Source organism: Oryzias latipes, chromosome 12 (assembly GCF_053564925.1).
Source record: "Oryzias latipes strain Hd-rR chromosome 12, Olatipes_Hd-rR_3.1".
Taxonomy (NCBI): Eukaryota; Metazoa; Chordata; class Actinopteri; order Beloniformes; family Adrianichthyidae; genus Oryzias; species Oryzias latipes.
The window spans coordinates 1,798,201-1,825,397 of NC_136248.1; the positions used below are offsets into that span (position 1 = coordinate 1,798,201).

The 27,197-nt window shown below is 42.0% G+C and overlaps 1 protein-coding gene and 1 long non-coding RNA gene across 3 annotated transcripts; both read right to left on the reverse strand.

Moving 5' to 3' along the window:
* Positions 1 to 3,969: 3,969 nt before the first annotated feature.
* Positions 3,970 to 15,852, reverse strand: LOC111948312 (uncharacterized). Of its 2 annotated transcripts, none has more exons than XM_078956448.1 (6): positions 15,656 to 15,852; positions 10,893 to 11,034; positions 9,552 to 9,996; positions 8,296 to 8,550; positions 7,970 to 8,211; positions 3,970 to 7,544 (listed from the first exon to the last, which is right to left on the reverse strand). In XM_078956448.1, the coding sequence occupies exons 1-6, from the start codon at positions 15,702 to 15,704 to the stop codon at positions 4,940 to 4,942; spliced, it is 3,738 nt and encodes a 1,245-aa protein (XP_078812574.1). In that variant the 5' UTR covers positions 15,705 to 15,852; the 3' UTR covers positions 3,970 to 4,939. The 2 variants fall into 2 exon arrangements, with proteins under 2 accessions (XP_078812574.1, XP_023816506.1); XM_023960738.2 differs by lacking the exon at positions 15,656 to 15,852 and adding an exon at positions 14,884 to 15,056.
* Positions 15,853 to 21,934: 6,082 nt separating this feature from the next.
* LOC144996488 (uncharacterized) lies at positions 21,935 to 24,500 on the reverse strand. The gene is made up of 3 exons (XR_013659428.1): positions 24,371 to 24,500; positions 24,117 to 24,227; positions 21,935 to 22,072 (listed from the first exon to the last, which is right to left on the reverse strand). It is a non-coding gene; the product is annotated as an uncharacterized LOC144996488 (long non-coding RNA).
* Positions 24,501 to 27,197: the final 2,697 nt, after the last annotated feature.

Consider the following 27,197-nt stretch of genomic DNA (forward strand, 5'->3'; position numbering starts at 1 on the left):
TATCGTTTTCTAGGACATTGTGTCTGCAGAGCGGCCTCTGAGTTATGGGTGGGGCTGTTGGCACGTAGAAACTCCGCCCCCATTACAGAGCAGGGAGCACATTTCCTTCTGTAGTTTTTCCAACAGCATTTTTTCATTTGATTCACAACAATTTAGAAATAAAGAAATACTCAAACAGAAATTAAAGCTTTTTTTTATTATTTATGTCGTCCATCATCAGAAAAATGTCACAAGAACATGTTCTTCACATCAAAACCCAGTTCTTATTGGAGTACATCTGGCCCCCCATCTCTACTCTTCCTTCTGGACCTGTCAGCTGCATTTGACACAGTGGATCATTGTTGTTGTTGTCTTACTTTGCTCTTATTTTTAAACCATTGCTATTCCTGCTTTCACTGTAGCGCTTTCAGATTTTTTACCCAAAATGTAAAGCGCATTCTAAATAAAATGTATTATTATTATTATTAAATGCTTTTCCTTTAGTTCTGTGTCCACACTCCTAGATTTCCTCTAAGTTGCTCCATTTGAAAAACTCTTTGTAGTTTGAAAAACTTGAGTCGGTAAACAGTTTAGCATCCGTGCTTTTAGCGAAAGCTTTGCTAATTCTTTGCTTTTTGTTTTTTAATACTGTTTACTGTTATTTGCATTTCTAGGCGTGTTCCATCAGCGACTGAAGGTGATGATCGCGGTGTGAGGTCAGCACAACTGTCTCGTTTGTCTTCGGTCCATTTTAATTAATCTCAGCCAGCCTGACGGTGGGAGCCTTCCAACCAGCTTGTTGAAGAGGGGTAAACCAAAAGACCAAATTCTCATTTGAAGATCAATTTCACTGTCAAATATGATAGTAAATGATGATGTACATCAAATTTTGTCCCTAAGTTTCATTATATCCATCCTCAAGCAGAGCAAAGACACTAAAAAGCTTTAAAAGCCAACTGTATGTTCATCTTTGTGAATCTGGGCTGTTTGCCATTACAGGAAATGGGAACTGATTTGCTGAATTATCTGCCCTAAAGTGGATCCAGATCCTCTGACCTAAAGTGGATCCAGATCATCTTGGTCCAAACTTCCAGCAGTGAGACTCAGACAGAAATTCCTGCTACTGAACAGTTTTCCAGATTCTTGGATTTCTTCCAGATCATCAAGTTAAATGAAATCTGTGTCCAAACCAACAAGTAAACTAGAATGAATGTCAAATCCATTCACATGTTAGTTTCCTAAAGTTCACCACTGTTGTTTTTCCACATCCAAAGAATCCAAAGGGAACATTCTTAGAACATTCTAGACACTGGATGGTCACATGACTTTATTCAAAGTCTGTCCACACATTGGACTGGAATGATGGACTGATCCGTGTTGATGACATCACATGTGTGTTGTTGCTGTGATTGGTCGGTTTTATCTTATAGTCAGATAAACATACTGTACCTCAATCCAGATGGTATTTTCTAAGATTGATTATAGATTTATCTAAATTTGAAATGATTTTTGAACGGTTTAGGTCAATTCAATCAGCAGCTGGCCTCAGACAGATGATCTGGTTGGACTGTAGGAACAGAAATCAATTCATCGATATGACGGAGCTGAAACAGAAACATTAACATTTTTATGACAGCAAGCTCTTTGGAGAAATATCTTTGTAGTACTTTGAATATCTTTGTAGTACTTTGAACCAGAATTCTTCAGGGACTGTTTTTTTTTTTGGTCTGAATGATTTAGAAAATCAGGTGCAGATTTTATCCTGAAGCTTTTGGGGTCCTTCAGCTAAAATACTGAAAGAGCAAATTAAATGCAGTATCTCTTGAAAATGACCTCCACGTTGTTCGTCATGTTGAATACAAATGGGACATTTAAGGACCACGGGGACTGAGCTTTCAGTTCAATGAGCTGCTGGGGTATCTGTGAATGATGGACATGTGTCAGACAGTCATCATGAGCCCCTGGACACATGAAGTACATCTTGGAGTGTTGGTGGTTGAACGTTCTGGTCTCAGATCAGTCTGAAACTGGTGTCAGACTGGTCTCTCTGGTTGTTCTGTATGTCCTGGATAAAGCAGCTCTGTTTCCTGCTTTGTGTAAAGAAATACATTTTATTATTTAGGATCAAGGATACATTCATTTTCTTATCGTCATTAGATTTGATTTTTGAGATTTTCTTTTTAAAATTCAAACAGATGTTTTGAAATAGAAATTTGTTACTAAACAAAGATGTGGATTTCTCTGAGTGCGTCTTGCTCTGAAAAAATTGTTTCGTCTCCAATCAAATGATATTGGAAGTACGACAACAACAACTCCAACATTATTCAAACCCAGAAATGAGAAAACTGATGGAAGAACACAATGTCATCATTTATTTAATGCAGTTATAAAAAACTAAGAATCACTTTGATCAAACTAAAGTAACAAACTGCTCACCTGCTTTATTGCCTACATTTCAATGCTTGAAAAAATAAGAAAGAGTCAAAAGACGTAGATTTTCTGCAGCATCTTTGGAAAATACAGTCTCAACTCTGACCCCCCCCCCCCCCCCCCCCCCCCCCCCGTTAATCTACTGTGACTGCAGAAGGACAATCAGAAGTGGAAATGGGGATTCTGTAATCTGGGTGGCATCACAATGCAGACGGATGGGATGCTAATGCACAGCTGTGAATGCGGCGGCTTCAGGAACCGGCCAATCAGAAGAGGATGGGAGATCTGCATGTGAAAGCGGAGAGGCTGCTGGAGGCTCGGGGAGGGGGGCATGTTCTCATTAAGCTCTAAACATCTCTGCAGGAAATCTGTTCAGGATTTCAGCAAACCCCTGATGCAGACTGGTGTTTACAGTGACCCCGTGGGGGGGGGGGTTCTTTGCTAAAGTTTCATGTAACTGGTCGTTTTTCTGACCTAAATGATCCCTCTGAACATTTAAGTGTTCACATCATTTACAATTCTTTTCCCTTTTCCTTCATATACTTCAAAAAGTGTGAAACACCTCTTGGTGAATCTTTGAGGAGCCCCTTTTCCATGAACATCTCCCCTCTGGCTGCTGTGTGTGCACGTGTGCACGTGTGTGGCGTGAGCAGCCCCTGCTGGAAGGACTGGCGGAGCTTCCCGCCTTTTTTCCCAGTCTGCAGACACTCGGGTCAGCAGCGACACATCCCAGCCTGTTTTCAGTGGCCACTGACCAACCAGAGGTCTCGACACCAAAGAAGAAAACTTCACACAATCTAGAAAGAGTGGCTGCAGCAGCTACTTAGAGGGGTTGCATGGGAAAAAGGGTGGAGGCTATGATTGGGAAGAATCTGCATCAATTCAGGAATAATTTAGAGAAGAAACACGCTTTGATTTATTCCACCAGTGTGTCATGTTCCGCTTGATGAACTCTGTAAGATCTCATGTTTTTCTGTTCAGCAGCTCTTTGAGGAACCGTTCTTGGAAGTGGTACAGTTCTTTGGTCCTCTAAGAACCAGCGGTACCTTTAGAGTTCCACTAGAACTCTTCACAGTTCCAGTTTGCTGTCAGAAATATATCTGCAGTTGCTTTAGGTTGAGTGGATGAACCATTCATCTATGATTTATGAGGTCTTTCTTTTTTTCCCCCTGGAATCTGTTTTTTTTAGGTGCTTTTCCTCACCGAGATAGAGGATCTTTAGTTCAGTTCAGTTCAGTTCAGTTCAGTTCAGTTCAGTTCAGCAGTCAACTATTGTATTTTGTAACTGATTTCGTACTTTTTTACAATTAATGAAGCCCGTTGAGACGACTGTGTTGTATTATTGGGCTGAATAAGCAAAACTAAATTGAATTGTATTCTGCTTGCAGGGGCCTCCCCATCAGATTTCATGTCCACACATTAACACGATGACACAAAGTTGACCTTCTAAAACAATGTTTCCCAAACGGTCAAAATAATTATAGCGTCTGAAAAGTCCCACAGTCTGCATAGCAGCAGGGGTTCACGAGAAATTCACCTCTGAGTCTGTTGGCGGGGAGCTTTTTCTGCACCAATAATTACATTTATTAAGAAGCAGGAGCATGAACATGTGTATTTTTTACTAAACAAAGTTGTTTGACTCCATTTCTATGAGCGGAGTCAGCAGCCAGCTGCCTCTCAGACACATTTTCCTTTCAGAGAAATAAAAGTAGTTTGTAATTTATGTTCTCAGCATGAAACCATTCATTTAACATCCCAAACTCTGAGACGTCTGTTTGCATCCCGCTCATGAAGCACAGCAGTCTCTACTTGATGGTTTTCCAGACTGAGGTGGGGGTCAGCGATCCAGCGGCAGCACGGCTCTCCTCTCACATACGAGGATCTGCTGGACCTTCATGACGGCAGAACCGTTCCGGTCAAAGCTCTTTGTTTGATGGCCGTCTGCACAAATCTCTTCAGAGCCAGAGAGCAAAGTCCTCCCCGGCGTCCGTCTCTCATCAGTGATGGTCTCCTGACAGAGACGCCCAAACTGTCCTTCATATCACAACAAATCTTTGGAATTTGTAAAACGGACAGTTTTATTTGTTTACTTAGAAAAGGGATGATGGTCAACAACATTTGACATGATGAAAAACAAACCTAATATACATGAAAATGCAGCTTTCTGTTCTACACCTACAGACAGAAACAGTCTCTACAGGCCCAAACAGAGCTGGGCTTGTTGGCCCACAGCTTCTGCTGTGTGGACCCGGTGTGGCCCGAATGTCCCGACTCGTCTGGAAGGCAGCTGACGGGAACTGCTGTGTGGCCCAGAGCCTCAGGTGTTCCAGGCATCTGTGCAACTCTCAGTCCAGTCTGAGTCAACGCTGTGGAGAAAGGCTGCAGACCGGAACCCGGTTTGGGTCACGCGTCTCTTTTAGGGGGCTGCTGCAGACGGACCAAAGCTGAAACTCTACGGAAGGCCAAGTCTGAAAATCCCACAGACACATTCAGCCGTCTTAACCTTCAGTATCTCAGCTGTCACAGCTATCTAGCTCTCTTCCACCTCTTCTTCCTCCTCTTCTTCCTCCTCTTCTTCTTCCTCTTCTTCAGGATCTTCCCTCTTTGGTGACGCCGTGACCATTTTCCAGCTCAGGCGCCACTCTTTCAGCGGCAAACAGCTCTCCTCGTTTTTGAGGCTCGTGCATCTCTGACTGCGATTCTTCATTGAGAAGCACACCACCTCATCTTCATCGCACTTCCTCCGGCGACAGATCCTCCAGGATTCCTTCCAGGTCCTCCATTCGGTTTCCTCCTCTCCTTCTTCCTCTTCCTCGCTCTCCTGTCCTCCTCTGTGAGCGACCGCCACCATCCACGAGCGCCTCCACGAGGCGAAGGAGGCGTTCAGCTTGTGGAACTGCAGATGCAGCGGCACGGCGGGCTGAGCGTTCAGCGTTTGCGTCGGCTTTCTGTCCTTTCTGTTCTTCAGCTTCTTATCTTCACCAGTCTTCTCCTCCTCCTCTTCCTCATTGTCCAAAGTCCCACCTTTTCCATTTTTCTTCTTATAAAAATCTTGCAGATGTGCCTCACATTTGCCATCCTTCACATTGTCCTCTTCTACCTCCTCCTCTTCTTCATCTACCTCTTCATCATTGTCTTCATCTACCTCCTCCTCGTCCTCATCTACCTCCTCCTCGTCTTCATCTACCAACTCCTTTTTATCTACCTTTCTGCCATTGTAGTCATCTCCCTCTTCCTTGTTGTCCTCATCTTCCTCCTCATTAATGGCTTTATCTGCCTCTTCATCGTTGTCTTTATTAATCACTTCCTCGTGGTTTTCATCCCCCTTTTCCTCATCGTCCAACTCTTCCTCGTTTTCATCCACCTCTTCTTCACTGCTTTCATCTTTCTCTCTCACTACCTCGTTATCTTCATCTTTGTATTTATCTTTTTCCTTTGTTTCTTCATCCTCCTTATTGAATATTTTTTGCTTTTTTATGATTTCCTCCTCTTCCTCATCCACTTCCCCGTCCTCATCTTCTTTGTTATCGTCGCTTTTATACTCATCTTCCTCTTTCTTTTCATTGTTGTCTTCATTTTCACCCTTCTCATCTTCATCACCCTCCTCATCTTCATTGTACTCCTCATCTTCATCATCTTCCTCTTCATCCAAAAGCTTTTTCTCATCTTCTCTGCTCTTTTGAAGTTCTTTCTTTGCACCACGTTTGTAATCATTCTTCTCATCTTCCTCATCTTTATCCATTTCATAATGTTCATCTTCATCTTCATCACCTCCACAGTTTTCTTTTTGACGTTGTTCTTGGGATTCATCTCTGTCTTTTTCTTTCTCGCCCTCTTCATCATCTTCATTTTTGTCTTTGATTCTCCCTTCCTCTTCATTGTCATCTTCCTCCCTTTTGCTGTCATCCTTTCCTCCCTCATCTTCATCTCTCTCCTTGTCTTTGTCTGTGTCAGAGTCTTTGTCTTCCTCCTCCTCTTCCACATCTTCATCAAACTTGTCTTTTCCTCGTTTACCCTCTTCATCATCTTCATCTCTCATTTCTTTCATTTTGTGCACATCATCTGCCTCCCCTACATCTTTATCCTCCTCTTCATCCTCTGTAGTCTTTTGTTTTTCTTCATCTGTCTCTTGTTCTTCAGAGTCTTCATCTTCATCTGTTTCCTCTTTGTCATCCTCTTCATCGTCCTCACCTCTTTTCTCTTCATTTGATTTACCTTTGACCTTCGTCACTCCATCCTCACTTTTATCACATGTGTTGTCTTCCTCATTCTCTTTTTCTTCCTCTTGCTCCTCTTCAGACAAATATTCCTTCTCATTCTGTGCTTTAGTCTCTTTGTTCTTTTCTTCATTACCCTCTTGCTCTTCACCCTCTTCATCCTCATTTTCTTCCTCATTATCTTCCTCCTCTTCATCATCTCTGATCTTGTTTTTGTTCATCACTCTTCTGTTCTTGTTCACTTCTTCGTCTAGTTCCTTCTCATCATCTTCCTCCTCTTCATCATTGTGTTCCTCCACATTTTCATTCTCTTCCTCCTCTTTTTCGTTCTCTTCATCCTCCTCCTCCTCCTCTGCTTCTACTCCTTCATCCTTGTCTTCTCTTCCTACGTCCTCTTCATTGATTTTGTGAAAGCCTTTGCATTTTTCTTCATCCCTGTCCTCCATTCCTTCTTTAACACCTTCATCTCCACTGGGATCATCTTCTTCATCATCTACTTCTTCAATATTTTCCTTTTCTTCCTCCTCTTCCTCCTCCTCTGCATCTACGCCTTCATCCTCATCTTCTTTTTCATCAACAATTCCACAGTTTTCTTCATCTGTCTCCTTTTTGTTAAATTCTTTATCTTTTTCATTGACAGCTTCCTCTTCCTCGTCTTCCACTCCGTCATCCCCCTCCTCCTCACTGTCTGCCGTATCCTTCTCCACTCCTTCTGCTTCATCAGCACTGTTGTCTTCCTCCTCTTCCTCCTGCGGTAGTTGAGCCCACTCTTTAGGAGTCTTCCAAGCCTGGCTCCACTCCGTGCTGTCAATCACTTCCTCTTGCAGTTCTGCTGTGAGCTGGTGGTTTGCAGCCTCTCTTCTCCTCGTGAGCACGGCGCTGTGGCGATGGTGGGAGCTGATGGAGGCTTGGCACCACCTGCAGGCAAAGTCACACCTTTACTGCCAAACTGCAAGCAGGCTCATGACCTTTGACCCATGACATCGTCAGAACTTCATTGTTTCATCTTATTTTTTTTCTATTATGCTTTCTATAGATGTGTTGAAATAAAATACAAATGGGCTTTGAGTCTTTGTCACTATGATCAGTTAAAGACTAGTTTAGATTGATCTTAACTGGTCGGGGCTGCTTTAACACAGTCACAGGGAAAAACATGAACCTTTTTGTTTTTTTAGGCTAAAACTCATTCTGTTAAATTTCCACATTCACATTTAAAGTTTGAGATTACAATAAAGCTCTTGTTGAAAATTCTCTGTTTCAGCTGGCGGAGAGCTCGTCAGTTCATGTGGAGAAGCCCTCCCACATGCCAAAGTGCCCCCCGTGCACTGGGGGCATGAACCCACCTCATTTGCTGGCTGTAACTCCAGCAGGAGCTCCAGCTTTTCTGTCGCTCTTCATATTCGTCAGGAGGAGCCGCCGTCAGCTGCCAGGACCTGCCCCATCCCGGCGTGTGCACGTCGTTGATCGCCGTCGTGGCTTCAGTGTCGGTGCTGGAAGAGCTTGCAGTCTCATCGTCTGTGGGATCTTCTGTGACCGTTTTTCCTCTGTTCAGCTTCCACGAATCCACCAAAACTAAACGCTCATTCTGATGAAGGATCACAACAGACACTCTGCGTTAGTCCCACAAGGTGGCAGGAAAAAGAGAAGCGAAGAAAGAGAAAACTCCCACCTGCTCATTTTGCTGTTGGAGCTCCTCAAACTCTAAACTCTTGTTCCTGGAGTTTGGTTTATGGTAAACAGGCCAGACACAATCCCAATTCTTCTTCTCCTGTCTAAAAGGAAAGTTCATGATCTTCCAGGTACCAGCCCAAGGAGGTAGAGAATACTTTTCCACATTCGCTTTGTGAAGCAGCTGTCTTTCAAACACAGTGCCCCACTTAAAGTCCCTCTCCTCAGAAAGCTCCTCTTGTGCTGGACTCCTCACCTACAAACCAAAGTGAGAAGAAAATTCCGATTTCATCAATACTTACTTTTACCCCACATGTGCTCATGGCTGAGTCATTTTTATAGTGCTGACTTAAAGGGCCTATAGAATGAAAACCAACTTTTTGAGCTTTTTTCAGTGTGTTACAGTGTCCATTCTTCACTAAAAACAACCCCAAAGTGGTATTTTCATCCACTTGTGACATCACAAAGTGAAGAACCGCCCCTTCCAGGAAGAGTGTGTACTTCCTGCCCCGCCCCCAGGATAACCCCCCACCACCACCACCACCTTCTCCGTGGAGCTTGTGGTGATTGGCTAAATGCTTTCCTTTATATGAACAATATGATCGTCCATCTCTGCAAAAGTTCAGATGTTTGTTTGTTTTCGTGGGAGAAACTAAGACGCTGCTGAGGCCGACTCTGGGATGACGTCATGAAATGGGCGACACCCACATGGGGCAAAAGGCGGAGCCTCAGAAATCAAGTCATTTTACTTCCTGGTAGGAAAATGGTAGTTAGTGTGCCAAAGGTAATATATGATCAAATACATGGATATTGTTAACTCTAAAAGGCTTCTAACTGTTGTCACAGCGTTTCCTCAGTGGTCAGAAACTTTGATCTTCATTTTTATTCATGTCCTCCATCATGGGAAAAAAGACAATAACAATTTTCATCGGAGCGGATCTTTAATGAAGAAGGTTGTGCAATGCAAGAAAAATGCAGACATTGACACGATTTCAGCTTCATGGATGAAACTCCGGTTCCATGAGTGTAAATTGTGTGCGCACTGATCCAAATCTCTGCATGCATGTGCATTTATTAAAGACTGAAGCTGTTTGATCTCATCATTCTTCCACATATACGGTACTATTCATAAATTTGTCTGTGTTGGCCTAATTAAACTCCACACATTAGCAATAACGTGTTTTTAGCATTATTGATTATTATTTGTGATAATGTGCTTCATTTTTCAGCCAAATCTTCAGCTTGTGCCAAACTTACCAGTTTCCAGGACTGACTCCATTTCAAGACACATGTGGGTTCAGCATCTAGTGCGGCGTGCTGAGCTTTGTACTTCCTGTTGTTCAGCTGGATGCTTATGAACCCAGAGGTCACGGGTTTGGACTCTTTGGCTTTGAGGTAAAGGTACTTGGGAGGTTTCAGGCTCATCCAGGATTCTTTCCAGCACAACCGGAAAACATCCACCTCCACTTTGCGTTTTGGCCTGCGAAGTTTGGGAGAAGCCGACTTCCTGGGGGGAGGGGGGGCAGGAGGCGGAGGCTCAACTTTGAGTTTAGGAGGTGGAGGGACAACTTTAAATTTAACTTTGGGCTTCTGCTCAACCTCATCTGTTCTGCTTGTGACCTTTCTGAAGTCAGTTGTGTCACTTTTCATCTTATTTCCATTTTGGACAAGAGACCAGTGATTGGACCACTTGGAGAACAGACTGTGGATCGAAACAAAAACAAAGAAATATATTAAAAACAATTAAGAATTAAAAAACAAGACTTGCTCTGTCCAGCAGCTGAGCAAACAGATCAGAGCTGAAAGCTTCTTGTGTTGAACAGATTCTACTATTACAGTAGCGGGTTAGGAACCTTCTGACACCTGAGGTGTGTTTAAATTCAAATTCAAATTAATTTTATTTATATAGCACCTTTCATGACAAGAAAGACAGCTCAAGGTGCTGTACATAAATAATCCCTACCATGACAAAGGTGGATGAAGGTGGAAAGATTTCATGTAATCCATGGACACCAGTCAAGATCACAAATCATTGAAGAAAAAAGGTTCAGCGTCTGTCTAGTGGGTCTAGATGCCGGCGCAGTGATACAGAGCATTTAAGCTATGTGACCGGAACTACTTTTTTATGTGTGCTTTATCACTGTGATTATCACTTTTTAATGCACACCCAGCAGCCAATCGGAATCGAGAATTCACCAGGACCATGGTAAAAATTTGTATAAACCCCTTTTAGATTTGAGGCTAAACTTTATTTACAGCTACATGAATTATTTTTGGACACATTTCTTGTTGAACTGGATGGAAAATGGAAAAGAGAAGTGTGAAAAGTAGAGTGGGAACTAAGAAACAATAAAAAAAACACAAACACACAGGTATAGCTAAAGTCTGACATACTGTACCTCTGATTTTTGTTCTGATTGTAGACCGCCAAATTGAAGAGACTCAACCCAAGCGTTTTTGGTAAAGTGTGTGTGTTCAGTCTCTGTGAGTGTGTAACTTCATTGTGCGTTACATTACCAAAGTAGTTACTTCAGCTTAACTGGGGTCCCGTGACTTTAAAATATAACATGCCTGCCAAGTGAGAAAGGTGATTCTCACACTTTGACGGAGCTCTTCTCCTTCCATTCAGCCTCCTGCTTGCATTGTTCTGCGATGTTCTGTGTTCTCTTCTCCCACTTGTCTCTCAGAGCTCCATTGCTGAAGGTCCTCTTTTCCTCTTTGTTTGACAACATCTTTATCCCTAAAAACAAGACACAAGATAAAAACACATCATGGTCTTATAAAGGTCTACATTTTTGTCTTCGTCCCTCAGGCTCGTTGGTTGCCACTGAGTTCCTTATTAGTATCATAGAGGTTTGGTGGTAGAACCGTAAAGGAAGACTTTCAGTCCCTACTGACCTAATTCTCTAGAAATACTTCATGAATGCAGAATGTTTAGGAATTGCTTTTCTCAATATTTACGCTTTTTTACAAGAAATAGAGTTGAGAAGTGCAGCAGCTCTATGCCTGCGTGGCATTCATTTAATAATGAAAATCCTCAGTAGATCATCGTTTCCGGCTGAAATCCATATTTGTCAAGATTTTTGTCACTTGATTGCTAACATGATTCAAAAACTTACTTAAAAAAGTCATTGGTCCACAGCAGAGGTTCTAAATCAAGGTCCTGTGGGGCATTAATGGACACGAGGCCCCCCTGCTCAGGAACCATTTGATGGTTTAACCCCCCCCAAGCCAACCCCTTAATGCTGAGTGTCCACCAGGGGGGCATTGGGTCCCATTTTTAGAGTCTGGTTCTCAACCATAGATTTGAACTTGTGACGTTTGGTCTTAGGGAGAACCCTCCACTGAAAGGTCACTGAGTTGCTGAACAGTGGTGTTGATGGAAAAAAGATCTGACATATATTTTTGCTGAATCCATCTGTGTGGAGTGGGATGTGGTGCAGCGTGACACACAATACAAAAGCAGAGCCTGCATTCCTCGCTTGGGGGTTTCTCCACATTTAGCATGCGACCCAGATGCCTGTCATTAATGTCAGGTGGGTCGAGGACATTTTCAAGCTGCTCACAAACATCAAGATTTTCAATTCACCCGTCTTTCTCCAGCCACTTCAAACCAAAGACCACTCCTGTATAAGATATGAAGGATTTGAAACAATAATGATCAGAAAGAAACGTCAAACACAAGAAGGAGGTCATGTAAAAAAATGATACAGACCTATTGTTTCTGTGAGTCTGTGTGTTTGAAGACAGGAGTAAAAATACCGCACATGCACACGTAAAGGCCATGTCACACTGCCACAACGTACATTTTGCACCTATTGCACGGAAGAAAATTGGTCATAATTTTCACAGATGTATCACGCATGAACCACGCTAAAACCACGGAAGAAGTACTAATAAACCACACAAAGAACACGTAAATCAACGTTGAACTTGAACCGTATGATTATTGAGCGGTTTAAATGCAATTCATGAGTGATTCATGCATCAAACACGCAATTTTAACGTGATATGTGCGCCGTATACGTGATATAAAAGTTATACGTCAGTGGTTCATGCGTGAAAAGTCTGTTAGATAAACTTGAAACGATCGTCTGCATCTCTCAGAAATCACACACAATTGCATGAAATTTACATAATAATTACATATAAACTACGTATAAAACGCGTAAACTGCATAATTGTCAACCGACCAAAAATGTTGAACAGCTCAACAAAACCCTTTACAGACATCTGCACCTGCAAACAATCAGAGACAGACAGACACAAAGATCTGCAAAAACACAGAGGTCCCACTCTGATACAGAAACAAGATTCACAAACAAAATCACAGAACAAAAAAAAACAGATACGGCCACAGCCGCAACATCGACCGTTGACGCACGCAGGAGACATAAATTAATTATGTGTGTCATCCATCTATCATGAAAGGCCAAAATTGCATACATGGAAAATGCGCAAAATGTATGTCATGGCGGGGTGCAAAACTTTCATGCAGTATACCCAGGTTCCATTCCCAGGGCATGCAGTGGGCCTGAAATCCAGTGTGGGTCCTTGGGCAAGACCCTTTGCACTGCTGCATATCTGAGTCTCCCTGTGAAAATACACGGTTGTGTCACGAAGGGCATCCGGCGTGAAAAGAAACTGTCTGCCAAACCACCTGTGGCGTTATCCATAACGGGATAAGCCAAGACAGCAAAGGAAAAAAACCTGTTGACTTGTCTGCACAGAGACGTACTCATCTGACAGAACACAGCAAGCGTCCTGCTAAATTTAAACCCAGCTGGGCATCATGCATCAAGAAAAACAAACACAAATAAACTTTCTTGGGATGTTTGGAAAGAACTAGACGGACACGTTATCTGTGCTCCATCGCTGTGTTGAAATAAATGCGACACACATCGTGACCAGACGGTGACATAGTCTTTCTAAATTAAAGGAGAAGTTCTGGTTTTTGAAACCGGCACCAAGCCTTAAATGTGACGGATGTTGAGATGATTGTGGGACAGCTTAATCCCAGGCTGAGGAGGATCTGCTGTGGGCTTTCACACTGTCTCAGTGAGTGAATAGATCTGATTGTACTGAACGAGGAGAACTTAAACTTAGGAAATGACTTCAGGCCTTGTTGTGCGGGTCTCTCTCAGTGGAAGCTAATGAGAATGACACAGCAGAGCTCTCACTGTCTGGAGTAAAGATAGATCTAACTGAGGGGGTTAAAGCAGATGCAGTCTGAGGTCCAGGCAGGTTGCAGGGCTGATGCTGTCTGTCACTGTTTTCATGAAACATTTGGAAAAAGATATTAGTACTACATCAGTTAGATGATCAAAAAATATATCTATATTTGTGCGATCATCAGAGACATGGATGTTACGCTTTATTTCAACACTGATGACGAACCACGAGAGGTTTAGACGAACGTTACCGCCACTGTCACTGGATAGAGTCTGCACTATTGTTTAAAATCTGTTCATATGAGAGAGAACAGCACATGAGAAAAACAAGCCAAACTCATTCACACGACTTCTGAAAAACTCTGAGGTTTTTCCACATCTGGAAGCAGTTCGATTATGTGACTGGAAACGTGATTTATAAAAAGAACGATAATGACACATGCAAGGAAATTATTAAAACAGGTTTTGTTGGGACTTGGGGAAAAACATGTAAAATACACGGAATGGAAAAAAAATAAAACAAACTTTTAGATTGTCTGAATTTTCTTTACATTATCAAAAAGACAACGTCACCTGGATGAATGAGAACCTGCACCATGCAGCAGCGCAGAAAATCATCTGCCTTTTCTTTGATAACATTTTAAATTATTCATCTTCTTCTTACGGGGCTGCTGGAGCCTATCCTGGCCAATCCCGGGTGAAGGTAGGGGACATCCTGGACAGGTGGCCTGTCTGTCACATGACCACAATCACACACCCACACACACTCACATCTAGGGACGCAGTCCCCGGAGAAAATCCACGCATGCACGGAGAGAACATGCAAACTCCACACAGAAAGGTCCCCCATATATATTCTGGTTCAGGCCCCCCAGCCGGGACTTGAACCCCGGCTTCTTGCTGTGAGCGCTAACCACTGCTCCACCGTGCAGCCCATGACTTTAAATCAGTCGTCATTTTGTACAAAAGGGAGAGGTCTTCTATGTGTTAAGGCTACAGGTCATGATGGTCATGATGGTCATGCTGATGGTTATCAAACAAGGATTATCTGATCAGTGACGGGTCTTTGCAGTGCTGTTAACGCTGCACCAGCGACTTTTCCAAGAGTCATTCCTCACTCTGTGAAGAACATGTAAAGCTTGCTTCTCTTTGAGAAAAAAAGGTGTCAAACATGGAGCCAACGCCTGCAGCAGCCAGACATCCCCCTTAAGTTCAAAAACCATGAGGACACACACAACTCCATTCATCCAATACCGTTTTCTTATAAAACATGACACTGATTTTAATTACAAGAAAATGTGAATGAACATTTTTAAATATGAAACTGACCTAAATTTCAATAAACCCAGTTGACGTGACCACAGAAAAGCGCCTGGATGAATCTGTGTAAATGACCAAACCCACTGGGTTTGACTTACCAGGTGTCCTCCCGTTTCCTCAGTGGCTTTCCATCCACATTTCCTTCGGTAGGTTCAGCTGCTGTCCACCTTCAGGCTTCACTCTTCCTATCAAAACTCGCACACAGACCTTAGCTCGATCCTCGTGTTCTCACCCGAGCCTGAACCGCGTCTGCCCTGCAAATCTGCTGTGAGGGGGCCGGCTTCCCTCCTTTGCTATTTTTACATCATAACACATCCAGAGCAGTCGCTCTATATTTAGTGTTGGGGTGAGGCAATGGCACTCAGAGGGAGAGCAAAGGATTTGATGAAAACACAGTGAAATGAATCTTCATCCAACAGGTGCTACAGCAGAAACAAACAGAACAGCTGGAAGAAAGGCTGCAGCTTTTGGACACACTAACCCTTCATCTTTCTTAACAGCACTCCAAATTCCTAACGTAGGTCACTTTGTGGATAACAATCACTGAGAGAAGAGAAACTAAAGAACTGGACTCTGATGGAGCGGTAGACCAACTGTTGTGATCCTGCCATGTGTCTGACAGTCTGTCATGTTGTCACTCCTCCCCATCAGTTGCGTCTCATTTAAGGCTCCTGACTTCAAGTCCCACTCCAACCATCTATTGATCTATTGCAAAAGCAGCAGACCTGTCACAGTGAGGTGGCTCGAGAGCCGGTTGGACCCAGATGCAGAGGCAGGAGGCAAGGATCAGGGCTAGTGGGTTTTAATGCACAAAAAAAACAAACAAAAAGCGCTGCAGAGCAGGATGACAAAAACCAAACGAAAACTCACTGTGGCGTGGCGAGGGACAAGGAACGAGGAACAGGGCATGACATGGCATGAACACCAGAACAGGAATACTAATGGACCAACACAGGAGGAAGGCAGAGACAAGACTTAAATACAGACAGGGCAGACAAGACACAGGTGGACACGATCAGGGCTGATGGGGACCAAAGGAAGTAAAACTCAAGAAAACAGACAAGACAGGAGACTTTCAAAATAAAACAGGAAACAGAAACAAGACAGAACAAGGACCAAAAACAAGACAAGTTCAAATCATGACAAGACCTTTAGTATGATGATGCCATTCTCAGCCAAAAAAAAAACCTGTGTCCTTTTCCAGAACATAGTTTCTGCAGAGCAGCAGGAGTTCACGTGACCTCTGAGAAGTTCACCTCTGAGTTGTAGGTGGGACTCTTGGCGAGGAGCTTGCGTTAATTTCCCATAACCCCTCCTTTCCGTGCTCCTGTACCTCGTCTCTGCTCCTACACTTGTTTGTGGACCCCCCCCCCCCCCCCCCCCCCGTCTCGTCTGGCGCCCCCAGCCGTCCCCCCCACTCCATCTGGATGAAGCTCGTCTGCTGGACTATTTAAACATGTAGTTGTAGATTTAGATAAGCTAATTCTCTCTATGAGTTCTAGTACATGGCCTGTCCGTCCTGGGGGAGGATCCCTCCTTCATGTGGACACCCCTGAGGTTTCTGCTTTTTTACCTGAATCTGTTTTTTCAGGAGTTTTTCCTTACCGAGAAGGGGGGTCAAAGGGCAGAGATGCCCAGTTTAGTTTACACTGTTTATGACTTTGTGTTCTTTATGATTCCTGTTTATTACACAATTACCAGTTTGAAGCTCACTGAGACGACTATGGTTGTAATTATTGGGCTATAGAAATCAAATCAAATTGAATTGAACCCTGATTTCCCATGTGCCAGCCCTGCACTTGACTTAGTTTGAGTCACAAACGCTGATGATACAGGTGGATTCCGGCTGACTGCAGGCAAACGAGAGGGCAGATCTGTGCAGGGCACATAGGAGGCCTGTTCAAAATGTTAAGATGATAGACCACCCAGCGAGCACACATGTTCATGCACGTGTTTTTTCTACGGGCATGCAGCGGACGTCAGGTTGTGGTGATCACTGATGCAACGTATAAGGGGGAAGTAGGTGAGAAACAGGAACGTCTTATAGATTTTCTTTTTTTTTTCACCCCCCCTGGATCCTGCAGACTGTGCAGAAAGCCGGTTAGAGCTGTTTACGTGATGAGTGTGTGCTCGTCGTACATGCCTTTTCATTGCCTGACTGTTAGAAATGAAGAAATTTTAATAATGAAATTTGTATCAGGAATGAACTACGTTAAAACCACAGAAAATATACGAATAAACCATAAAAGAACACGGAGATCAATGTAGAACATGAACCGTGTGTGATCATTGTGCTGTTTCTATAAAGTCCATCAGAGATTCAGGCATCATATACTTAACTTGAGCGTGATATGAGCGCCGTGTTTGCGATATAAAAGTTATTCATTGGTGGTTCATGCGTGGAACGTCTATTAGACATCCAAGAAACGGCCGTGGAAAGACACAAATTTGCATATGCATCTCCCAAAAATAGCGCACACTTGCGTAAGATTGACATAATAATTGTGTATAGACTACATAAAATACGCATAAACTGCGTAATTCTTAACCGACCAAACATTTTGAACAGCTCAAAACTGAATTCACATAAAGAGCCGTCGGCCCAAACCCTCGACAGACAACCCAGACAGCGGCCAACCCCTGTACAGGTGCATGTGACGAATGCTTTAGGTCACACATCCAAGGCCATCATTGCATTCCTTGTCACCACGTCAAGCTTCTACCTGTTCTTGAAGTTTTGGCCATTCTCCTGGTCTGTGACCAAGTCTTCCTGTGTAAGCGTTGACTTATTTCTGCTCTGACACATCGCCGTCATGAGCACCTTTCACTTGGACCACAAAGACGAGAGTTTCTGTGCTGTCTCACCTTTTTGTCTCACAAAGGGCTCCCTGCTTATAAGAGCACTTTTTGACAACTCTTCTGCACAGACCATCTCCACTGTCCTGATCTCTGTCAGCCCACGGCTGGTGACAACTGTTTTGTCGACATTCATCTGTCATCTGTGTTCTAACTGGGATCCCATCACACCTGTCTGGCTCAAGTACCTGTTCACTGCCCAGCTGAGTCTTATTTAAGGTTCTAAACAACTCTTGACACATTCATACCAGTTATATTTCCAGCATAACAACATTTCTTACTCTTTTAGAAATTATCTGTAAGGTTCGAGTTCCATTAAAACAAATTTCAATTTTTCTTTGACAGTAGTGAAGATGGATTAGGACAAGTTTCCCAAGTGTGACTGGAAGAAGAATGAATGCTGAAAGGACGAGCTGAACAATATAAAGAACAGGGACTGAAAAGAGAAACGCTCTTCAGCAGGAAGGGTTGTTGGATTGTTGAAGGTTGGTGCTGATGACAGCCTGTGGGGATTTTCAAGAGCTGGATGCTGAGTTTGACTGCGGTGTTTACCCATCCCAGGCCTCACAGTGGGAATAGAAAGAATGGAACAGAATGGAATGGAATGGAATGGAAAGTGTGCTGATTGTTAGCGCTGGATGCTCATTTTAAAGAAGAAGGCAGACGGGAACAACAGAGGAACGAAGCTGATGGGTCACATAATGAAAGGTATGGAAAGAGTGACGGAAGCTAGTCTGAGGTCAAATCTGAACATTTGTGGAAACGAGTTGGCAAAAGATATGGGATGGGTTAGGTCTGTGGGGGGCGTCTGATGGTGAAGGGTGTACAGCCCTCTTCCTTTTTATTTCATCTCAGTATGTTCAGTCTGCTTACAACAATCGTGTTTTATATTTTAGGTTTATTATTAATAGTCCGGCATTGACTGGAGGTCAATCTGAAGAACATATAGAGTCGCTGATGAGGAGCAGGTGTGGCTCAGGCACTGGGGGAGAACACACCCACAGGATCACAACACTTAGCATGCTAATGCTAATGAAGTGATCCAGCAGCGCTCATAACAGAGATGTCTTTAGTTTTGCATTGTAGTCACTAAACAGATCCATGCTGATCTCCCCGCAGAGTGGAACCTGCCATCCCCCTAAGATATCTGGGATAAGCTGCAGTGAGTCCTCTCAGGAGGAGGGATGGACAGAGCACGTTACATTCTTTGGTGTTGTAATCCAAAGTCTTTCAGTGAGTCGTAGGGTCAATAGAAGCCTCCATATGACAGAGACTCGATATGTATATATATATAGAAGGAAATCCAACACTAGTGACGGGTTGTGGTATTTCTGTTTTTGATTCTCAGCAACATGAATGGGATGTATTACTTCTGTGTCTTTTGTTGATGTCATTTGGACAAACTCATTCTATTAATTTGAGGGAAATCTTGTTTGGACAAAGTATTTGAAGTTGTGAGGCATAGTGGTGAATTGTGCTTTTTTTTAAAGGTTTGTGGGATCAAATAAACTCCTCGTTTCCACAGATCACTCCAGTTTAGTGGGACTGTGGAACCAGAGCTGTACTGACACCACAGAGTGGCCGGGCCTGCTTTCCTCATTTCACTTTTCTGTTAGGTAACAGCAGCCTGAGAACCAGCTCTGCTGCAACGTGATCCTCAGATCAGCTGGACACTGATGTCAGAAAACTGCTGCGGGTCGGCAGGAGTGGCCAGTGTGTGGCGGGGGGGTCATGGCGTTCAGCCACATTCCAAAAACACCACTGGGTAATTGGTGAATCAAAATGAGGAAGTGAACAGGTTTTACAGGAGTGTGAATGTGTTTTTGGTCTGGCTCGTCTCAGTTGGCTCTCGGGCAGATGCTCCTGGGGACAGCTGAGCGTCTCGCTGGGGTGGACCGGGGAAACAAACACGATCCTGGCTGGAACCGAGTGAAGAGTGTAACAGCCAGAGCTGCCACCAGCTCAACAATGCACTGTTTGATTACAACAAGACTGACTTCATCTGTTTGAAGTAGCTGTGCAATAATAAGAGATCTTAGAAATGAAAATAATAAAGATTTAATGCAAAAATGTCCATGAATAGTCTTTTGGAGGTTACGCTCTGGGGAGATGACGTCTTTCTCCTGGTGGGATAAACTCAGACCACAGATGGATAAACCCCGGACTCTAAAAGCTAATAGTGGTTAAAGCCAGTCTACGACAGAGTACTGGTCCTGGTGGAGAATGGGCCGGAGGAGGGCCGGCTAAACCGTCTAGAACAGGGGAGCTCAGAACGTCAACCGGTAGGTCGCAAAGGATGTGTGTGTAGACCGTGGGCCGTCAAAACCAAATGAGCAAAAAAAACTGCCGTCAGTGAACAATCATCCTTTCCGTGAAGTATGTCACTGCATTGACATCCAGAACAGCCAATTGAACATCCTCTGATAAATACATCACTGTATCTGCGTGTTTAACTACACGGAGCACCACGTGTGTGACTGACCGGCACATTCTGCCTGCCATTGGTGAGCATCTGCCGGCCCGCAGGAGCCTTTATTTAGGCCTGGGTGCCTCTTTGATTGGAAACAAGACCATGTGTCAGCCGTCCCACCACCGCGGGCAGCAGGGTCGTCCAGAAGCCCACCCTGCTTGAGCCCCGCCCTACCAAGGGCTATGCGGTGGACACTCTGTCACCACCACCACACAGAACCCTGCTTACCTGGAAGTGAGGAAGATCTTCCTCATTGAAATTGCGTCAAATCTTCACAACATAAAGAAAAAAGATGGATGCTACCCTGTCATTGAAAAGAAAGTTTAAAATTGGAGATGAAATTCTGCATCCAGGTTGTTGGTGTAAATCTGTTTCTTGAAACTGAGAAAAAATAGAAACATTGTTGGTCCCTGTCAAGATAAGGTTTAATCCACTGATTGGATATTTTTAAGAGTTCTTAATGAGTATATTTGAATTGATATAACACTTAATGCTTCACAAATGTAAATTAAAAATTATTCAACATTACCAACAAATATTCATGAATTAAATTAATATCTTTGTATTGCTGTTTGATTAAAAACAGCAAGTTTATATTGATTTTTTTTATTTAATGTAAGAAACTGTTGAAAAATAAATGAAGAGCAAAGAAACTTTCAATTTAAAGAAACAACAGTTTTCAGCTAAATAACCTCCAACTGTTTAGGACAAAATTTTGTCTCGTGTTTAGTTTTAATGTATTTAAAGAACAGCTGGTTCCCCATGCAGCACGTTTTTGCTCTGCTTAAGTCAGATGTGGGTGATTGTCAAAGAGAATCAGCTGAGCGGCATCCAGGGAGAGTGCGCTGGGGCAGCTGGGAGATGTAGTGTGTTAACAATCCAGGGATGACTCCCGCCCGTGACGAGTCAGGGGGGCCAGAGCTCTGACTCCTAATGCACAGCTTATATTTGTATTTGATTAGATTTCAAGTATTGGAAAATAATAGAATACTGCAATAAAATTAGGAAAAAAATGTATCAAACTCATTTCAAACATTAATTATTACTTTGTTATTACTTTTGATTTTTTGATTTGAAATGGTTTATTTCAAGCAATCAAATAGAAATAATACACAACAGCAATATAATCATCAGTCATACATTCATACGGTAACTAATCAAACTTAGGATAATTAGACATATTAATAAATATTGCTTGAAAGGGAGTGGGAGGAAGCGAACTTATATAATCCCACCCCGTTATACTGTAACCATTTTATTACATGATTTATCAATTCCGGTTCCCAGTTTTTATCAGACAGAATTAAGAATCATAAAGTATCAATAAAGCACATGACAAAGATGAATTACTTAATTATTATGTAAAAAGAAATATTTCAGAAATCAACATTGCAAATTCAAATCAGTTATATAAAATATATGCAGATTATGTTATTTATAAATGTCATTCATATGATTAAAACATAATACTATATCAGTAAAATACACAACACTGTTTCAGGGATTTTCATAGCAAAATTTCATCAAGTATCAAAAGTTAAAAACGTGCAAAATTATGCTACATTAGGAAAGATTTTTGAATCAATTTATCAAATTTTTTTTGGAGCAAGTGAAGTAATATCATTAAAAGTCAATCAATTTAACCATTTTCACTAATTGATTAATCGTTTGTTTCACAATTTTTTTGTATTTTTTTTATGTTTTTTTTTAATATATAATAAAGTAATGCTGTAAGGGAAAATAAAAAAGGGTCTATAATCTGTCGGTTGTCCAAGGTTGGCATTTCTTCTTCTGCTGATCAACAGCCGTTCTTCTGGGTTTAAACAGAGTTTATAGTTCTCTTTGATGTTCTGTCTGCAGACATTAGATTCAGGTCCATATCCTTCTTCAGCTGATATCAGCGACGGTGAAAGTTGAGGTCAAGTCCTTCATGGTGTTCACAACCAGAACCTTGGACCGGACTTTGATTAGAAAATAAATAAAAATTAATGAAGCTGTTAGAAGATGATGCCATCTTCTTGACAGAGTAATTACTCATTATCATAAATAGACATTTCTGCTGTGATGCATAAAATAAACAGACATGTCCCATCAGATTCAGTAAATAAAATGATTCTCCAGTAAAGTTAAGTAAAGTTTGATTTGTTGCCTGAAAGGGAGTGGGAAGAACTCGTATAATCCCACCACATTGAGTTATTTCTTGTTATGTACATATATATTCTTTAGTTTGTTGCCATAATCTAGTTTTTGTCAGATTAAATGCAGATTATTTATCAATAAACAAAATGGAGTGATTATTGATTATCCTCATCAAACGACTTCTTATCATTTCAGAAAACATTGATATTTATTCCACATACTAGTTATGTTTTGCACATTCATCATGTTAATGCAGTAGTCACGGCTACACGCTGCTGATCAAGTAAAAAAATTAGAAATAAAACATCAACAGCTTATCAATTATCATCAGAAAGCATGATCCCATAAAGTTAAGTTCACATATATTTGAAACTTATAAGAACATCCAATTATCTTTAGGTCCTCCCATCTCCATAGTTTCTTTATACCTTTTCTGAAATATTTGAACATTGTTTGAGTTCATCACTTAAGCCGTTCCAACGTTTAGTGCCCCACACCGACACACAGAAACTTTTCTTTGTGGTTCTTATTTATTGTTGAAGTCCCTGCATCAGTTTGCAGCCTCCCTCATTTTCTGTTTTTGGATATTGAATGGTAACGTTTTCCCGCTTTCTCTGCATAGAAGGTGCACGGTGTGAAAAACAACAAGGTCATGAAGTTTTAAAAGTCTGGATTGATGAAATAAAGTGTCTGGTGAAGATAACTGACTTGATGTGTCATTTTGACAGCTCGTTTTGAAGTAAAAAAGAGGATGTAGTGATGTAGAGATGACAGACTTTTCTTGCAGAACCATGTTTGCAAAATTAAATATAAAGTTTCTATGAAATGTATTAAAACACAAATAAACTGAAACACTCACTATTCTTGATGGTGTTTTCTTTTCTCACCTGATTTTTACGGTGGCCCAGAAGGGTCACAACACAGTAACTCACAACAATTTTCTTCTATTTAAAATTATTTTTCAACCTTTGGATTATCCAGTCTGTTACATGTTTGTAGTTTGTTCACCTGCTAGTAAAAATGTATCTATATAAAATACAGACTTCAGTTGACTTTGTGATCTAGTGATAAGACTGGGGTTTAACAAAATGAGGCAAAGTTTGGCGTTTGTCATTAGTCTCTGGGGACTAGAACATTAATTTCCTTATGCTGTTAACCAAAAATGTTATTTTGTGACAGAAAAAAATTTATTTATATCTTCAGGGTCAACAAGTAGAATCAGGGAGAAAACTAAAAGAGGAAAAAATGTAAAGGTCACAAAAGATTCCAGATTTCTTAATGAAGAAGCAGAGAACAGGGGTCACCAACGTCCCACGCCGAGTACCACTAAAAGCGCCGCAAGGCATGCTCTAAAAATGTCAAAGATGAAATTCCATATAAGGAAATGATAAAACGCAGATGCTTTTATTTACAGCGTAACTGTAAATAGTTTGTGTTATGTCACAAAATGTCAATATTGTTAAATGCTACATAAACTCTGTTGAATCTGACTGACAAGCTGTGTTTAAACTGAACTTTTGGGTTCCTTCAATGCCAGTGGATAATCTTAAGAGTATCCTGTCGTGGTTGAAACCTCATCACAGTGAGGGTAAAAGGCTTTTTTAGCATTTCATACGTTTTTATAAAACAAAGAGGGTTTGCTGTGGCTTGTTTTGAGTTTCCTTTGGATGTTGAAACCACTTGTAGTTTGGGAAGCACCAAAGTTTAGGATTTGAATACGTTTTGGGTCATTTACATGTGCCCCCCTTTCCCCCAACCTCTGCTCATATCTAATCCCCCAAAAAATTCTAGACACGCTGATGGCTGTCAAGTCTAAAGATTTGCCTGAAGGCTGCCTTTAAGACGTTATACTCAGTGCTCACTGACATGTTGGGGCTTGTGCCGGAGATACTGGTCCTACAGGGTGGAGGACTGGTTACAGGTCCATCAGGAGTTTCCACACATTATGCTGGACACCTATGAGGGCAGAAAACCGTCCTGCAACAGCAAAAACAAAAAGCTCTAGAGGGCAGCAGAGAAGGAGGAAAAAGAGCCCTCCCCAGATAGTTTCAGCTCAGATCTACACTCAGTGGCCACTTTCTTAGGTCCACCTTACTAGTACCGGGTTGGACCCCTTTTACCTTCAGAACCACCTTAATCCTTGGTGGCAAAGATCCAATAAGGAAACATTCCTCAGACTTTGGTCCATGTTGACATGACAGCATCATAGTTGCTGCACATTTGTCTGCTGAACATCCATGATGCTGATCTCCCGTTCCACCACATCCCAAAGGTTCTCTATTGGGTTCTGGTGACTGTGGAGCCGTTTGAGTCCAGAGAACTCATGTTCATGTTCTAGAAACCAGTCTGAGATGATAAGGAATCATCTTATCCTGCTGGAAGTAGCATCAGAAGATGCTCCACTGTGGTCAGAAAGGGATGGACATGGTCAGCAGCAATACTCAGGTAGGCTGTGGGGTTGTGTTGGAAAATATAATCTGTCGCTTTGAGATTACTTTCCTTGTTGCATGTTCAATAAAGTCGAGAAGGAGAAAACCACGGGATTCGGCCGGATTAAGTTTAACACATTTATTTCCCTAACAATATTTCTAAAAACAGAGTAAAACAAAATATAACATATCCGGATTCCCAAAGTTTCAGAGCTTGCACAGCGCCAAATTACAAACGTCTTAACGTGTCAGCCTGTTGGGAACAAAGGAAAGTTCCTCCGTCCAGCTGTTTTAACATCTCGGTTTCAGCCCCCTCATCGTAATACAGCATGGCGTCCAGACTCCTTCTCTGGACGCTCGGATTGGCTGGCAGGGAGCCTGCCTACCTCCGTTAGTCCATATTTGGAATTACAGCATTTGGTCCTGGCTTCCTGCTTCAAACGTCCAGGGGGGTTATTTCAAAGACGGACCACTGTCCGACCACCAACGGTGTCCCCATGGGGGTCCAGCACAGCCGCCGGATCCTTCTCCGCAGGCAGTCAGTCCCAACCGTTTGTCCTTCTCATGCGAGTTGGCACCTCCAGGATTTCCCATGATTAGAATTGAATCCTGGAGATAATTTAATTCTGGTCCATGTCAGATCTACAGTTAAGGCTTCCAGATGGTCTTAGAAGATCAAAGACTGTTTTCTCCTGGAGGGGGATGAGTCTGCAGCTGTAGCATCAAAACCTCTTTACATATGCAATTATCAGGAAGTCCCTTTCAATTGAAATGACTGAAACACATACACAAAGTAAACCTGAAAGAAAACCTTCAAAGAAATAAAGATAAGATAAAAACCTAGGAGAAATAAGAACCACAAAAAATAAATTCCTTCAGTTGGAACCATGCTCAACTGGTACTAAGATAAAATCCCCCACACCATGACACCATCATGTCGTTGATGTTAAATTCTGCCCCTTCTATACGACTGTGGCAGCAGAAATGGAGACTCATCAGACCAGACAAAGTTTGTCCATCTTCTAGGGTCCAGTTTTGGTGAGTCTGTGTGAATTGTAAACCCTAGAGATGGTTGTGGGTGAAAATCCCAGCCCGTCTGGAACCAACAACCACGTTCAAAGTCACTTCAATCACCTTTCTTCCTCATTCTGATGCTGGTTTGACCTGCAGCAGATCCATGGACCATGTCAACATAAATGTCATGTGATTGGCTGGTAAGAAATTTGCATTAAAGAGCAGTTGGACAGGTGTGCCTAATAAAGTGGCCAGTGAGCGTAGAACACACTAAACTATCTAATGTCCACATAATCAGCTAACACACGGTTGTACAAAATAATACATATTATAATATAGATTTCTGCAAATGTTTACACCCAAATGTTATTGTCTTTATCATCAAGTATAATGTGAGCACATGAATGCACAGAAATGTCTTAGGTGAGTTCAAACTACAACAAATGTAACTTTCAACCAGTCCCAGTATGTGTTTTAAATGTGGGACGTCTTGACTTAAAGTAGAATTCCTACAGTTTATGCTCTCATTTCAAAACTTTCAGTGCTAAAAGAAATGCATCATCAAGCTTTCAGCTACATTAACTGAGTATTATATTTTATTTTATTCTATGTTCATATGTTTGCTGTTATGTGTGTACATGCATGTGCTGGTACTACAACTGAGTTTCCCCACAGGAATTTATAAAGTAGATCTTGTTCTTTTTTTCTTTCTCTTTTTTTTAACTTGTTCTGTCCAACAACTGAGCAAACAGGTGAGCGCTGAAGGCCTTTTGTGTTGGACAGGTTTTACTATTGCAAAAAGAGGTTATGAATCTTCGGATAGCCAGGGTGTACATTTGTATGAACCCCTTTCTGGTTTTCTTTTGTTTGCTTATTATTTTTTATTTATTTGTTTCTCATTCAAAGAGTTTTCTTTATTTTCATGACTATGAAAATTGTAGATTCACACCGAAGGCATCAAAACTATGAATTAACACATGTGGAATTATATACATAACCAAAAAATGTGAAACAACTGAAAATATGTCATATTGTAGATTCTTCATAGTAGCCACCTTTTGCTTTGATTCCTGCTTTGCACACTCTTGGTATTCTCTGGATGAGCTTCCAGAGGTGGTCACCTGAAATGTTTTTCACTTCACAGGTGTGTCCTGTCAGAGAAGGTGTGTCCAAACTCTTGGTCTGTACTGTATATGCACATTCTTTTTATTAAAGGGGAGGGAGAGGGGGAAAGTGTGTTTGTGTATGTGTGTGTGTGGGGGGGTAGAAGAAAAAGAAATATAGAGGGAGGGGGAGAAAGGGAGGGGATACAAGTGCCGAGTTGCTAATTTGAATAGTTTCTTATTTTAAGCTGTGAAACATTTATGCTAGATGTGCATAAACGGCAAATATTACATCCAAACGTGAAATTCTGACACTAAGATGAGCGGAAGACATCTGTCCATTAATTCACTGTTAGGAGGAGGGATGAATCACACAGGGAGCAGTGTGCCAGTGTGCACGT

Bases quoted from the DNA above. Each gene is read 5' to 3' on its own strand.
- LOC111948312 (XM_078956448.1), bottom strand. From the start codon at position 15,704: ATGCCATGTCATGCCCTGTTCCTCGTTCCTTGTCCCTCGCCACGCCAC. The intron at 11,035-15,655 runs GTGAGTTTTCGT...TCTTGTTTTTAG, and splicing joins TTGTCCCTCGCCACGCCACA to GGATAAAGATGTTGTCAAAC. The intron at 9,997-10,892 runs GTGAGAATCACC...TTCGATCCACAG, and splicing joins GAGAAGAGCTCCGTCAAAGT to TCTGTTCTCCAAGTGGTCCA.